Below are 15,670 nucleotides of genomic sequence, written 5' to 3' on the forward strand. Positions count from 1 at the left end.
GTTGATTGGCAGTTTTTATCCAAAGTTCTAGAAGCGTTTAACTTTGGGCCACAAATTCGCGACTGGATTAAAACTTTCTATACCGACATTACTAGCTGTGTTATCAACAATGGACATGCCTCCGAATTTTTCAGCTTACAAAGAGGAGTCAGACAAGGCTGTCCCTTATCTGGAATCTTGTTTGTACTTTGTGCAGAAATCTTAGCGAGCGCAGTTAGGAATAATAAGAATATTAGAGGAATACAAATTTATAACAAAGAATACAAAATATCACAATATGCAGATGACACTACTGCATTTGTATCCGACGCGTTGTCAGCGCAGAACTTGTTCGAAACATTACGCGCCTTTGAAGAGATTTCAGGACTAGAAATAAATAAGTCCAAAACTGAAGGAATGTGGATAGGGTCACGGAGAAAGGACGCCTCGACACCTTTTGATATAGCTTGGCCTTCAGAGCCGATATATGCACTAGGAATCTATTTCTCTTACGACGAAGCTGAAGCTTTCAAAAAAAATTTTGAACAAAAACTACTGTCTATGAAGAACCTTCTTAATCTTTGGCAATCAAGAAATCTCACGTTGTACGGTAAAATAACCATTCTTAAAAGCCTCGCTCTCTCGAAGCTAGTCTATAATACATCGGTACTTACTTTTCCCCGAGAATTTGAATCTTCAGTTCAAGCAACCATTACTCAGTTTGTTTGGAACAACAAACCTAAAATTAAACATACCACCATGATAGGCCCGAAAGTTAAGGGTGGCTTAGATCTGCCAGATTTTGAAATAATGAACAACGCTTTGAAAGTCACTTGGGTAAGAAGGCTGCACGAAAGCAATGAAAATGCAAGCTGGTGCCATATACCTCTCACACTATTAAAACAGGTAGGAGGTATTTTCCTACTAGAATGCAACTATGATTTAAAGTACCTCAAACTAGATATACCTATACAATTTTATAAGGATGTCTTAAGCATTTGGCAAATCATAAATAATCATACTCCAGCAAACAAAGAACAGATTCTCAATGAAATTCTGTGGAACAATCGGTTTATTAAGATCGAAGGCTTCTCTGTTTATTACCATAGTTGGCATGCTGCAGGAATAACCAAAATCAAAGACATTTTCTACGAAAACAACTTCCTGACATTTGATAAATTTTGCCGCAAGTTCGCCATCAAAACAAATTTTCTTACTTATTATGGCTTATGCAACTCTATCCCCCAAAACTGGATCCGCTTGTTAAAAGAACTTGACACCGACGCACCCACTTGTTTAGAATATGCAGAGAAAATTCCTTTAGACAAGCTTTCATGTAAATCAGCTTCGAAACTTCTAATCGGGCTGAAATTCATACCTCCCACAGCAGAACAAAGAATGTGGCAAGCAAACTTTGATAAGAAAACTATTAAAACTATCTACAGCATTCCTTTTAAAGTGACCAAGGATATTAGGCTCGCTATATTCCAATTCAAAATTATACATCATATCTTGCCAACTAATGCAACCCTTTTCAGAGATAAGATCATTCAACATGACAAATGTCATGTCTGCGAGCAAAAACAAACCTTACAACATCTTTTTGTTTCTTGCCCGGGCGTGCAATCTTTCTGGCAAACCTTTTCCCACTGGTGGAATGTTAAAAACGACGATTTTATTGACTTGAACGACAAAACCATAATATACGGCTTCACAAACAACTTTGGCCAACAACTTGGTTTAAACCTCTGCCTGATAATCGCCAAGTATTACATCTACTCTGCTTCAAGAGAACAAGAACAGTACTATTTCGAAGCCTTCCTTGCTTTCCTCAAAAGTAAACTATCTATTGAAAAGAGTACGTGCAAATCACAAATCATTCTTTAAATAAAACGTAAGCTAACCATTTCCTACAAATGTAACTAAGTAAAAAACAAACTTGTATTACAATTTGTCCGGCAAACCATGTTATCAAAAAAAAAAAAAAAAAAAAAAAATCTTACCGGATAGAAGCCCTTATTTGACTTTTGCATTCTTGTATTGAATTTTTTTTTCCTTTTCTTTATTTTAGTCTGTAACATACAAATCAATGTAATCTAAGCTGTCCTTTTGTTTATTCGTGGTTGTAAATAGTAACTAAATGTAATTTATTTTTTGAACTGTTCAATAAATGTTTTTGCAAACAAAAACAAAAAAAAAAAAAAAAAAAAAAAAAAAGGCTATAGTACATGTACATTCCAAGTGAACAACTGGGTATAAGATGGTTCAAGAGTAATCCACCAAAAAAAGTTCCCTCGGTCTGAGCTACCGTGGGCACAAAAGGGTTGAAATGCAGTGAATACACAAATGTACATGTACATGTAAGGCTACCAGTACTCATCATCTGATTCATCATATTCACTGCTTTCATCCAACATGAACTCCTCAACATCCCACAAGTCCCAGTCTGTTTCTGCCAAAGCATTTAGGATCTTATGCCTCAACAAAACGATCTGAAAATCCGTAATGAGTTCAGTTGGAAGACCGTGCCTTTTTACCAGACATGCAACTTCGCTTGAACACAACAGTCCAAATGTGTCACCCATGAACGTGAAGTCAATAAACATCCTTGATGCCAGTTGACGCAACTTACACATGCTCTGTCCAAACAGCATGGGAATCAAGCTGATTCCGAATTGTTTTAGGTTTAGTAAGGACACATCACTTGGATTTCCCCAAGAGGTGTACTCCAGCAGTTCCAGTAGAATTTCTTCAGTGGAGAAATAACCTTTATCCACTAGAGGTGCAAGTTCTCGGCAAACCGCAGACATGTCCTTTCTTCCAATGGAGGACCATGGAATAATTGCTGCTAGCAAGGGAGAAATGTACCTGAAATTTTACAAAGTTAAAATGATTTCTTAGAACCTGTACAGTAGCCTAAGTTGAGAAGCCAAGCACTTAACTTTGGGTTCTATAGCATGATGTAGCCGGGAGTATTAATTTTCAGCGATCATTTGTGCACCTGTGTAAAGAGAGGTGTTATGAGAGTAAAGCACCTCATTTTGCATAGCTGGTTACCTGCAAAAGAAAAACTTGAATAGCTGCAGGTGCATTCATTGATCTCAACAAATAATATTTACATACCTTCCATCTGGACCCAAGCCACGTAAACTAGGATCGGCTCCATGGTCAAGAAGGATCTTTGCAACTTTAAAGTTTGCTGACTGCATGGCATAGAACAGGGCTGTTCTACTGTGAATACCACAGTGGTCAATCTTAAATGGAAACAAACCTTGTTAAGCCACAGTTAGCACTATGTTACCATTTATTTCGGTCTGTGATTTAGCTCATATTACAAGTTGAATGACTAATGGCATCATCAAACATATTGGTGTTTCAAAGCTGCCCAAGGTTGCCATCAATACTAAGTTTGGCATAAACTTTCCTTTAAAGACTATTATGAGTAGTCTCTCGTTAGAATTGTCAAGCAATGCAAGCAAGGCCAGTGCTAGCATGACCTAAGTAAGTAAGCAGTTAACTTTTTTGCAACCAGTTACAGTATCTACTTGGTAATGAGTTCAGAGATTGAAAACTGTTCAAAACTTGATAAGAATAAAAACCAAACTTACCTTGACATTTTCAAATGACAACAGAAAACGCACAGCTTCACTGATGTCACTGTCAAGGCATGGTCCTTGCTCTATGCCATCACGCCAGGGTAATGGACTACAAAGAGACATAAGGGGTGTGTTGCCATGGCAATCAGTGGCCATAAGTTCAGCACCATTGTCACACAAAGTCTGTGCCATACGTAAGTCATGTGATCTCAACAGTGTTGTGTGTAGTGGTGTCTTCAATTCAGTGTCTTTAACATTAACTTCAGCGCCGTGACCCAACAACAGCCAAACCACATTTATTAGCTCTTCGACCAAGTCTGCAGTGTACTTTATGTACTTTCCATTTAGAGATAATGCCTCATGTGTGGAGACTGTGTCTCCAGCGAGAGTACTATCTTTGCTTGTAACTTGGTTGTAGAAATTGACAACACATTGCAGTGGCGATGTCCCTGGTCCAATGTATTCAGCACCACAAGTCTGCAGAGAAACAAAAGGTGGAATTATCTCATTGATTTCAGTTTTAGGCGCTCTTATTACGCTGACAACACAACATTGAAAAGTATACCAGAAAAGCTTCAGGGGTCCTCAAATTGACCGAGACACTAACAAACTGTTCTGAGATGTGGTCAATGTTTGCTGATGCGGAATGACCCCAACAAGGGAGGGGGGCAGGAGAGCCTGTACTTTCCACTTCCCGTACCGTGTACTCCCCGTTCCCCCACTTTCCATTGTTGTTCCTACCTCTTCATGCTTTATCTATTGCAAAATAATTTACACAGTCAGTCAATTTTGCAAAATTTTCCCCTGTTTCTCCTAGTTTCCGCCCTCTCTACTCCCGCATCCTGTATACTCCCCCCTCCTTTTTGTCCAAGGTCACCCCCCAGTCCCCCAACATTTTTTGTTGCTATGGCAACTTTGAGACACAACCTTATCATGCAGGCTTAATTTTTCAAGTAAGAATTAAACTTACCTCTGGTATTCTCAAATTTGGATCTGCCCCTTGAAAGAATAAAACACGATATAAAACTTCTAATTATTTTTATGTTTCACAAGGTAGAAGAACTGATATAACCACAGTGGAATTAATAACTTCTAAAATGTAAAAGTACAATCCCAAATAATAACTACATGTACACACATTTTAAAGGAAAACCTGTAAAGCTTTTAGGAAATTAGGTGTCAATTTTCACACCTGGGTCCTCAGCTCATCAGATGCGAAATCGCAGGATCATATAAATGGCGAAGCTCTCTAACTTTACACATGCAAGGTGAGCCACTAATTAGCAACTATAAAAATCTTACCTCTCTCGATCAATCGTCGAGCGATTTTCAAGTGAATGGGCATAGCTTCGCCGTCAACTGCAGAATTCTCTCCAGAAAGAACGATATAGAGTGGAATCCTTTGGTAAAATCCCTCATCCAGGCACAAACCATAACGACTGTTGATATATTCTAATGCTTCATCAAAACGTCTTGTCTCCAACGCGTGAGTTAAAGGAGTTTCATTAATTCCAAAAACAACATTGAATGGAACTGCTGCGGCCATCTTTGTTTTGACTACATGGAAATGACCCATAATTCCGTGCTGCATACCGGGAAGGCCTGGGTGGACGAAGAGTTGATCGAAGTTCTGCTTCAGGAAGTTTGGATGTTGAAGTTTGGATACACCAGATCAGAGGAAGAAAGAGGTTTTCATGGATGACAATTCGCTGAAGGAGAAATTAAACTTTCACTGTGTAGTAAAGTATTTCCTCTTTGCTACTAATACCATATTATGGGTAAGTAATTTTGAAACTAAAGCAAAATTTTAGGTAATGTTTGGCTTTCATCAAGTAAACAAATCTAGTAAGAAAGGTTACTATTCTTTGTGCAAGTTCACCGCCAAAGCAAGAATATTTTTCTTTCAAAGTCAAGTTGGTTCATTGCTATCACTTTTTTCACTGGTACTTAAAGTTTCAAATATTTGCTTATTGTTGATACCGGTACATCAATATAACTTACAATTATTTCGTAGTTCAACTTGATGAACTTCTTTACTCTCATTACGAATTATTTATATTATTGTTTTTAACCTTTCATATGCCATTGAAATGCAGATGATCAGCATAATACTTATTGGAGTGGGAGCTTGGGCACATGATGAAAAGAACGAGTACAGTGACCTTGACAGTCTGGCCTTTGACCCTTCCATTCTCCTCATTGTTGTTGGTTGTTTGATGTTCGTAATCACATTCTGTGGCTGTGTTGGGGCTCTCAGGGAGAACAAGATCTTACTACAGATAGTGAGTGAAACTAAATAATTGACAGAAAAAATACTACATATTAAGACGTATTTATTACTTACAGTAATTCCCTCAGCTGATCACACAGACCACACAACTTGTTAAATTCATCAGCAATTGATGAGCTTGGGGAAAGTGCCTAAAAGGATGGTGGCACCATGACCAATTGGAGCCAAGCACATAGGGTAACCATGACAACCATGTGAGCAGCAACCACCAGGCACCATCACACTGAGAACGGGGTAACAATGAAACATACCACATACATGAACTTACCATAAAAAGGGGGAAGGGAGTAATTTAGTACCACGGACAGTCAAGCAGCAAAAATGTAGGTGAAATGCTTAACCGCAAAGGACCCTGCCCATCCCCCAGCCACCCTGTATGCCCACCATGCAGGGGCAGGGCTGCAAATAATTTTTTTCACTTGAAAGGACATAATATTTCCTACCAAGACGCCATCATGGTCGGACAAAACAAAGTTTTGGTCGGACATCACTAAAAACGAAAGGTTAAATTTTATTCATTGTTGCTAGAAAATGATTTAATGTATGATCAAAAAATTGTCCGGACATCATGTCCGACCACACTTGGGATTTTGTCGGACATGAGCAAATTTTGGTAGGCCAATGTCCAATGATGACTGTTATTTGCAGCCCTGCAGGGGACCACTGACCAGCATTGTTTCATGTTTAACTGAACATGAATATTACAATTAGCCAGATTATAAAATCATCCCCTATAATTTGGCCTATATATCCTATGCCAGTGTTTTATCAAAGATTGAGGAGTAGGGACGGCATGTGCAGTGGTGAGTGTGCTTGCCTCCCATCAATGTGGCCCGGGTTCCATTCAATAAAAAAAAAAATCTCGATGATTTGGTAAGTGCAGAATGCAATATGGAACAATTGAAAGTATGATGTTTTATATATGTTCGTGTTTATTTGCTTTACTTTACTTTCGGAAAAACTGTTCACAGGCTACTTGTATTCTTTCCTAGGTGTTCCTTACGTTAATCTTTGCAAACGTAACACGACACTTTCGTTCGTTTGTAACAAAATACTTTTGTTTTCCTTGAAAATGCCGTAACATGAAACTCTTGTTTTTTGTTTGTTTTACGGCGACATCGATGACATTTGTTTAATTTAATTAAGTTACGGTTTAAACTGCACGAAAGACGATTCTCAAAACTAAAGAACAAATCTAATCAAAAAACATCTTTTTCGAAAGGGTTTTTAAAACGCAGTACAGCTAGGATATTTGTTTCCTGGTTATCAGGTGTTCACGCCGAAAATCCCGGTGCAAGTTTTTGCATACCTAATTACGATTTACGAAAGCGCTGTGAACACGTCACACGCTCACTCAAGCATGAAGCCGAGAAGCACGTAGTGTGAAGATTTCTTTCAAGAAATGTCGGAACCGTCACGAAAGCATGTTCAAACACTAAAGCGGCAGAGGTTTTACAAAATAAAACGGAGGTTAGTTCAACCGATGGAGAACAAATAAAAGGAAAGGAAGTGACGGATGTAACATGATATTGTTGTTTTTTTCTCGCAGATCGCTGTGATGCCTTTTAAGTCTAATTAAATTAACGCCACGGATTCTACAGGAATTCAACCGCATTGAAAAGCACACCACGTTAGGCTTTAATACAAAATTTCTAAACATGTCACTGTTATTTTAATTTTCGATAGCTTGAATTTCAGTTTGTTATTGAAACAGCAAACGAGATACTTTTGTTTTTGTCAAAAACATGTAACATACTTTTGTTTTTGTCAAAAACGGATGTAACATGATGTTTATGGTAACGTGATTTATTTTCTGCAAAGAAGGCGACATTGATTATAACACAGATGTTATCAGGTTATCAATTAATTATGAGATGCTAGATCACCTTTTCTAAGAAAACAGCATTGCCATATCAAGAAATATTTCACATGATCTGCTATGACGCCTTACTGTCTAATTCAATTAATTTGTGGTTTTAACTTGGGGCCACGGAGTCTACACGAATCCTTCTGCAGAAGAAAAACGCAATGTTCGTGATGAAGACTGATCTGCGCATGCGTTTAGCACAAAGTATTTTTTCCAGAAAGAATTGTACCACAAGGAGAGCATAGTGCTTTCTGAAACAAATATATACCTTGAGTTCTTCAATTGTAAGTATCGTAATGGACTCCCCGATTTACCAAGGGCACACGGTCAGGTGCTCTCCATCCCCTCCCCCCTTTACAGAAATAATTAATTAATTGATATTAATTAATTAATTGGTGATTAAAAGTTTACACCGCGTTAGCGGTTTAGTGGCTTAGTGGTTTAGTGGTTTAGTGGTTTAGTGGTTTAGGGGTTTAGCAAACGCCAACCCACCAAACCATCACAATAGTGCATTCTGCACTAAAAATGTGGCCCGGGTTCAATTCCAGGACAAATCTTTCATTAAACACTGACATAGGGTATCAACAAGCTTTCTCCATTTCTGTCCATCCATGGCAAGCTTCGAGGCTTGCCCGCAGTTAAGGTCCAGAGCCTGAAGTTCTGCCTCTACAGTCCTCCAGGTGGGTTTATGATGGCCTCTTTTCCTTTTACCTGCTGGTGTCCATCTGAGAGCGACTTTAGAGATGCTGACCATTGTTTCTCTAAGGAGCATGTGACCAATCCAGCTTAATCTTCTCTATGTACATGTAAGAACAATACCCATATCTTCCTGTTCTCTTAATTTGAAATGCTCATTATTGGAAATCTTTTTTGGCCAAAAGGAATATTTTTCATAGACAAGATATGAGAAAGCTTTGCAGCTTCTGTAGATCACACACAGTCCGCATTCTCCAGCATTCAGATCCATAGAGCAGTACAGAGAGTACACGAGCTTTGTAGATCTTAATCTTCGTTCTTCTGCTGTAGTTTCTGCTCCTTCACAAGGGTCGTAATTTTGCAAAGGCCCCTCTTGCTTTACCCATCATTGCACTGGGTCATTTTGAGGTGAAGCTGTCCAATCTTGATGGACAATGGTGCTGAGGTGTTTACAGGCAAGACTTTTGTCTTATTAGGGCTGATCTTAAGCCCCAACCTGCCATGAGAATTTGTTGCCGTTCAGTTTTTTCCTGCATGTCCCTGCAAGTGATTTGCAGCTGACATTTTTATCATGTTTTTGCTTGTTAATTTTGTGTTTGTTTGATTTATTTCTAGTTCATGGGATCTTTGATCGTTATCTTCATTTTGGAACTGATCACGGGCTTTGTTGCATTCTTTTTTGTTGACAAGGTAAGGCTAGGATAGTTCTTAACCATGTGTAGAAATTATCCACCACCATAACTAAAGATGAAAGAAAGGAAAAGAAAGAAAAACAGTGATAACAGATTTATGGCATATACAACTGAGGATCTCTTTCTTTAGACTATATATATAATATATATATGCTACAGGTCAAAATTAGCTTTAAATAGGTGATTTTTTTTTAACTTAGCTTATCTTTTTAACCAAAGTTTTTTAACTGCTAGTTGATATTTTTTTTTTATTCTGGATTAATTAGAGAAAATTAAAATAATAACACCTCCCCCCCTTGCTCTCTCTGAAACTCACCCCCTTCACCATACCTACTTACCCCCCTACTATCTGCTATTATCCCCCCCCCCCTCAAGAAGTATCATTTTATTCTTTTTTTACCTTTTCACTAGCCTGCACTTCTAGGATTTGAACTGTCAGCATCCAGATTTGCTGTCCAAACCCTTATCCACTTTGCCACATAGGAAACATTAGGTGAACCATTAGTATTAGAAATATATGACTACATTCCAATCCCTTACCCTAAAAATAACCCTAAATTTTACCTAGGTTGAAAATAAATAACCTAGGTTAAAAAACATTCCCTCTGGATTTAAATTTGACCTGTAACATATAATGGTTTACTTTAATACGTTCGTTATCAAAGTACTTTACAGGTTAAAAAATAGAGAGCCGTGCATTTGTCTGTCTTCAGTTCTTGTTTGCTATTTGCTCTGTTAATTTCACAGTCAAACTCCACTCTGGGACTTCTCCCTGATTCACAAATAACCTGACACAAACACAAGAAAAAGGTTTTAAGAAATGGAAAGTCTATGTAAGCTAGAGTGTCAAGTGTTAGCCTGCAGTCCAGGCATTTTTGGCGAGGAAACGCTTGACTTCCTTGTCCCATTTTTCATGTACCCCAACCCTCAAAATGCTGGATGGAATATTCAGCACTCACTTGTCCAAAATATACCTTCAATACAGCAAGGCTCAAGTAATTACAACAGGCTCTACAGCCCTCTAAGTTTATTTCTTTCCTTAGTGGGCCACCAACTGCTCAAATTTGGTCGCCAGTGAAAAAGTTTAGTCGCTAAATTAAGCTCACTCTTTCAATCCTTATTCTCAATTTTAGTTGCCAGGCTGGCCGGCGACTTGGGTTCAAATTTAGTCGCCAGCTCCATGGCGGGTAAAATGGTGTCAACTTGGAGGGTTGCTCTATAAACAGGCAGTTTTCTATAACTTCTATATAATAAAGCCAATAAAAGGCAGTGATACATTTTAACCTTGCTACATAGCCTTCTGCAAATGGACTTCACACCCTATCTGAGCGCGCGTTATACGACCAAACTTTTACACGAACAGAAAATATTTGTTCTACTTGTCTTGTGTTCCTTTGGATAATTTTATTTGGCAATCAGTAGCCTGAAATGTCGTAGTGTAATAAAGATCAGCATTCAATTTACGAAAAAATAAACCCACCACACATAATCATCCATTCTTGTATCCTCAGACTCGAAATAAAGTCAAAGAAGCGACACACAATGTTATCATACGCTACAGAGATGACTCTGACCTGCAGAATGCAATAGATGGGATACAGAAAGGTTTGAAGTGTTGTGGAGGGTACTCATATCACGACTGGGAGCTGAATGAACATTTTAACTGCTCTGCTAACACTGTACAAGCATGTGGTGTGCCTTTCTCTTGTTGTCGTGAGGTAGGCAAACAGTAAATTACTGTAAATAAAAAGAATGTTTCCTAACAGAATAATTTCTTTGATATGTAACTACACTCTCGTGCTGGTAGGTACATGTACCGAGGATCAAGGAATTCATCAACTAGGTGATTTTATCACGATTTTCCCCATATTAGAGCAGTCCAAAGTAATTACTCTGGCCAATCACAAAGGACACAGACAATCCAGTGAACCAATCAAAACTCGAAGCAAATACAGGTGATGCGAAGCGCGGGAAAACGTGCGCGAGCGAGTCACGATTGGTTTTGGTTTTAGTTCTGATTGGCTGAGAAAGTGGCGCGAGATTTGTAAGCCAATCACTAAGCGTAGTAATGCAAAACCAAAGCAAACGCGATTTCCTTTCGACACTCAAGTGAAAACCGCTCTATCAGGACTGTATTACTAGTCATGCGCAAGAATAAAGACAGTACTATAGTTTTTGAGCTGCGGTTGTGATCTAAAATTTGGCCGGCATGATTTTGGGTTCGGTTTTGAAGGTAGCCTGCGAGAGAGTATGTAAAAGCTTATTAAGTCTTTTTATTAGAATATTATTAGGCTTTTCGTCTTCAAACAAAAGAGAGCGAAAGAGAAGTAAGACTTAGGTAACCTAAAAGAACTTATTAATAACGATATATGACAGAATTCTTGTGCTCTTTTTGTCAAGAGTTGGTGAAAGAGAGTACAGACCATAAAAATGACGAAACCTGTAACGTTACATGAAGCAACTTTCGGGAAACTGGAAATTTTCGGGACTTTTTTCAGTTAACGGAAAGTGGAGAATTCGAAGTTTTTATTGGAACATTTTGAGCGAAATTTCCGACAGACTCCTCGGCTTCAAGCAAAAAAAAGTGATCTTTCACGCTGTCACGTGCGATTTGCTCTCGAATAATAGATTCCCCCTCTAATCCACCGGCAAAGTTTCAGTGTTATTGCAAAAAGTAAATCGACCTAATATTTTTCCATGGTGTGCACTTTTATAGACCATAGAAATGACGCCACAAAATGTCCAAAACTTTGCAGTGAAAGCAATCGCTTCACTTGTGGTTGCACTTAATTCAATTTTGTACATTTTATGGCGTCTTTTGTATGCCAATAAGAGCGAAGACCATGAACAAATGCATGCATGGGTTTGTTGTGTCGCCGGCAGAACCATTTTTTTAGACTAAAATCAGTGAATTTATGATGAAGAGAAAATGAACAGTCACAATCATAATTGTCATAATCGTCATCATTTCTTTACAGATTCTTTGGTCTGCCTTATTCTGTATTTTACTAATTTCGTTTCTCGTTTGGTGTATAGGATCTTATTAACACGCACTGCGGATTTTCAGTAAGGAAAGAGAAACTGGTAAGTCACTCTTTAACCGGCTCTTACTAGATTTGTGACACACCATCATGGAACAGCCGCAGCTCTTTGGGTTCGTCACAATCTATTCTGCGTGACAACCCCGCGCCCGTTAAGTGGACGACAGTTTGCGATACTTCTACTCAGTATTAAAATAGTTCACAGTATGGATGGCAAGACATCGACACGTTTTAACGTTGGCGAATCAGTGAGTGAGATTTCCGTAATCTCACTAACTGATTCGTGACGACCTTCTTTTGTAAGAATTTCAATGTTAACCGTTTTAGAAGTCGCTATAAAATGCAATCAGGAAAAAAGAATTCCCAACTCGCATGTGCACTTTTTCAAACTTGACTTTGAATTTGCAGATTAAAAAAAGCTTCAGTCATGCAGATAGGGTTTTGAAATATCCAAAACCACATAATCAAAGCCTTGTTTGTTCTTTAGGAAACAGAAGCGTCATCGTTGATATACACCCGAGGTTGTATTGAGAGTTTGACAGACTGGATAAACAACAATCTTCACATCGTTGGTGGCCTGGCGTTCGGTTTTGCTGTTTTTCAGGTACTTGCTCTTGCATCCAGAAAAATAAAATTCAGATTAGTCACTAGGCTTTCTCTTCCTTTTTTTATGACTGCGCCAAGCCTGCGGCGAGAATTTGTGCGATGTTATTCCGTCCGTGACGTCACTGCTCAGAACAGAGTCCAGACTCCCCTGAACGCGTAAGAACTAGGCTGGATAAAATTGTTTGACCGAAAATTGCATTCCGCATGTCAGACTTGACAAGGTCTTCTTATTGCAATTCTTATTTCTTTTCCCTCTTTCCGTTTAGTTACTTGGAATTCTGGGTGCCTTTAACATGATCCGGGATATCGAAGAAATGTTGAAGTCACATGACACCGAGACCGAGCTTAATTATGTGCTTTAAAGAAACCACAGCATTCCACATTCTACGCATGCTGATCAAGGCACAGACCGCTGAAGAAAGCAAGAAGAAACCCCGCGCTCTTCGTTCCAGCACACAGCGGTCAAACGCAAAAATTGACGTCACATCCGGTTTTTGTCGCCTCGAAGTTTTGACTCGAAAGTGGGCAAACTTTTGCAAGAAATTGTAAAAGAAATAGTACGGTGAAAGAACAGTTCAAGCTGGGACACTTAGTGGAGATGAATTATCAAATTTCCAATCCATAAGCGGCATATAAACCTTAACTTTCCAGGGACGGCGTTAACTTTTGGGTTTAAAGCGAAAGTTTGCGGAAAATTTAAGACTTTGTATGGAGAATGTTGGCGGGAATTGCACAGTAACTGCGCACGCGCGCTGCGTTTGACCGCTGTGTGTCGTTCCAGTCTCTTTTACACACAAATCATAGTGGAAGGAATCTAGTGCGTGCACTGGTGGCGGAGACGTATCTGGCTAGCATTGTCCAATCAGGAGACACGATAAGCGCGCCCCGGAAATTCTGACGTGCCAGCTCGTCTCGTCAGAGCGTCAGGTTGCCTTGCAACTGAACTGAGCTGGAAGGGATTTTTCGGCTTTCGAAGAATCTATCGTAAAACAAAACAAATTATTGCACAACTGTTTTGTGAAGACATGACTTACATATGATGTATGCGTGTTGTTAGTCAAAAAAACTGGATGGTAGAACTGCAGCTTATCGCTCAAAAAATGTTTCTGTTTTTACAGAAATCCACTGAAAGATTGGTATGGCTATTGCTTGCGCAAATTGTGGACCAAAAGAAACGATGTAAGGATTTTTCTAGCCATGCAACATTTTATTATTTTATGTATATATTTGTACAGTTTGTAAATTAAAAAGATAACAGTTGGTTAAGACAGTTTGTAACAATAGGCGATTTGCATGATGGCGTCATTGACTACAACTACCAGAATCCTTCATTTTTTTCTTTTTTATCATTCTAATTAGAGCAATTGTTTTTTTGACCCACTGGGGGACAAAATGTAAATAGAGGAAAAAGAAAAATGAATTCTGGTAGTTGTAGTCCAATGACGGTATCGTGCAAATGTGCTATTTGCAATGAACTTTATTCAGTGTCCCGTTGTGCATAACCGGAACATATAGTGATGGATTCTGCACAAGCCTCTCGCTCCCTGGAGGGAGGCGCGGTGGCCTAATGGTTAGCGGGGGTCACTGCGTTGTGTTCTTAGGCAAGGCACTTTACTTTCAGGTGCCTGTGTATAAATGGGTACCGCGAATTTACTGCTGGGGGTAAACCCTGCGATGGACTGTACTAGCATCCCATAGTAGTAGTAGTAGGAGTAGAAATACTCCTTGCCGGATAAGCTCCGCCCTGATGGGCCACTTGGCTCGACAGCAGGCTTAACCTTTTTTACCTCTCGCTCCCAGTCGCTGACCAGTAGAAATGAAGGCTCTGATAGCTTGAATGTTAAACCGTTATACTTTAAAAAGAGGCACCCGACACCAATCCAAGTCGGAAATAATTTTTATTAAAACTATTCAAAAGAATCCTAGTCATTGTAGACAAGACTGGTAAACCACACACATGGCAAATTAATTTCACAGTTAAAATTTCGGGAAAAAAAAACTTATCAAAAACCGATACATTCTCATCCCCATAGCTCTTTTTGTGTGCTCGCCAGCCTAAGAGACGCGAAAAGGGATATGTGAGGCGAGAATGAAACTGACTGCATTTCACCTCGTTCCCAGGACTCTCCCACGGACCGTGGGGGGGAGGGGCGAATTTTCCAGACCTTTTTTTGTACTAAATACTACATATTTTCAGTATTGAAATATGTACTGTGTAGTAGGCCAGAATTTGTTAGTCCTGAGTCAAAATGCAAAAAAACTGTTTCTTTGCCAAGGCAAACTGAAAATACTTTGCACATATATTCCTGAGAGTTCATAGTCAAGCACAAACAGTGTCCATTTTTAACTAAAAAATACAAATTCAATTTCGGATTCCTACTGTTTTACTTAGAAATTCTAACTACACTAACTGTATCTCCAAAGAAAAAAACGGAAAAAAATCCGAAGTTAAAATTTAGAGTTAAGCCGAGTTCCACTCCTTTACTTCTTGTTTACAAGGTGTGGACTGCGACAGAAAACACTTTAAGATTAAAGCCTGTTAAATTACTTCACATTTATTGAGCAGTTTCTTCAATTGAGTGTCGGAAAACCAAAAGCCAAGTGATTACTCTGGCCAATGACAGAGTACGCAGACAATCCAGTGAACCAATCAAAACTCGAAGCAAATACATGTCGCAAACATGAAGCGCGGGAAAACGTGCGTGAGCGATTCAAGATGGTTTTAGTTTTAGTTCTGATGGCTAAGAAAGTGGCGCGAGATTTTTAAACCAATCACTAAGGGTAGTAAAGCAATACCGAAGCAAACGCAAATTACTCTTGACACTCAAGTGAAAACCGCTCTTAATCAACTGAAGACCAAAATAACAATTTTCCTGAAACATTTTTTTGAAACCAATACAGAC

General features: G+C 38.9%; 2 protein-coding genes across 3 annotated transcripts; one reads left to right on the forward strand and one right to left on the reverse strand.

The window, feature by feature from the left end:
- Window positions 1-2,200: 2,200 nt before the first annotated feature.
- LOC144659009 (uncharacterized) lies at window positions 2,201-5,184 on the reverse strand. The gene is made up of 5 exons (XM_078519541.1): window positions 4,878-5,184; window positions 4,546-4,574; window positions 3,588-4,052; window positions 3,103-3,233; window positions 2,201-2,847 (listed from the first exon to the last, which is right to left on the reverse strand). Exons 1-5 carry the CDS (start codon window positions 5,164-5,166, stop codon window positions 2,346-2,348), a joined length of 1,416 nt encoding a protein of 471 aa, XP_078375667.1. The 5' UTR covers window positions 5,167-5,184; the 3' UTR covers window positions 2,201-2,345.
- On the forward strand, window positions 5,172-14,436 carry LOC144659017 (tetraspanin-33-like). 2 transcript variants are annotated; one of them, XR_013571836.1, is made up of 8 exons: window positions 5,172-5,353; window positions 5,672-5,857; window positions 9,044-9,118; window positions 10,632-10,838; window positions 12,157-12,204; window positions 12,649-12,765; window positions 13,034-13,210; window positions 13,540-14,434. XR_013571836.1 is itself a non-coding variant. In XM_078519552.1 (7 exons), the coding sequence occupies exons 1-7, from the start codon at window positions 5,270-5,272 to the stop codon at window positions 13,127-13,129; spliced, it is 813 nt and encodes a 270-aa protein (XP_078375678.1). In that variant the 5' UTR covers window positions 5,172-5,269; the 3' UTR covers window positions 13,130-14,436. The 2 variants fall into 2 exon arrangements, 1 of the variants encoding a protein (XP_078375678.1); XM_078519552.1 differs by having other exon boundaries at window positions 13,034-14,436.
- Window positions 14,437-15,670: the final 1,234 nt, after the last annotated feature.

This window comes from Oculina patagonica, chromosome 6 (genome assembly GCF_052425735.1).
Source record: "Oculina patagonica isolate OP01 chromosome 6, crgOcupat, whole genome shotgun sequence".
In the NCBI taxonomy this organism is placed as follows: Eukaryota; Metazoa; Cnidaria; class Anthozoa; order Scleractinia; family Oculinidae; genus Oculina; species Oculina patagonica.

Bases quoted from the DNA above. Each gene is read 5' to 3' on its own strand.
- LOC144659009 (XM_078519541.1), bottom strand. From the start codon at position 5,166: ATGCAGCACGGAATTATGGGTCATTTCCATGTAGTCAAAACAAAGATG. The intron at 3,234-3,587 runs GTAAGTTTGGTT...TTTCCATTTAAG, and splicing joins TGTCATTTGAAAATGTCAAG to ATTGACCACTGTGGTATTCA. The intron at 2,848-3,102 runs GTATGTAAATAT...GTAAAATTTCAG, and splicing joins GGCTTGGGTCCAGATGGAAG to GTACATTTCTCCCTTGCTAG.
- LOC144659017 (XM_078519552.1), top strand. From the start codon at position 5,270: ATGGATGACAATTCGCTGAAGGAGAAATTAAACTTTCACTGTGTAGTA. The intron at 10,839-12,156 runs GTAGGCAAACAG...TTTGGTGTATAG, and splicing joins CTTTCTCTTGTTGTCGTGAG to GATCTTATTAACACGCACTG. The intron at 12,766-13,033 runs GTACTTGCTCTT...CTTTCCGTTTAG, and splicing joins TCGGTTTTGCTGTTTTTCAG to TTACTTGGAATTCTGGGTGC.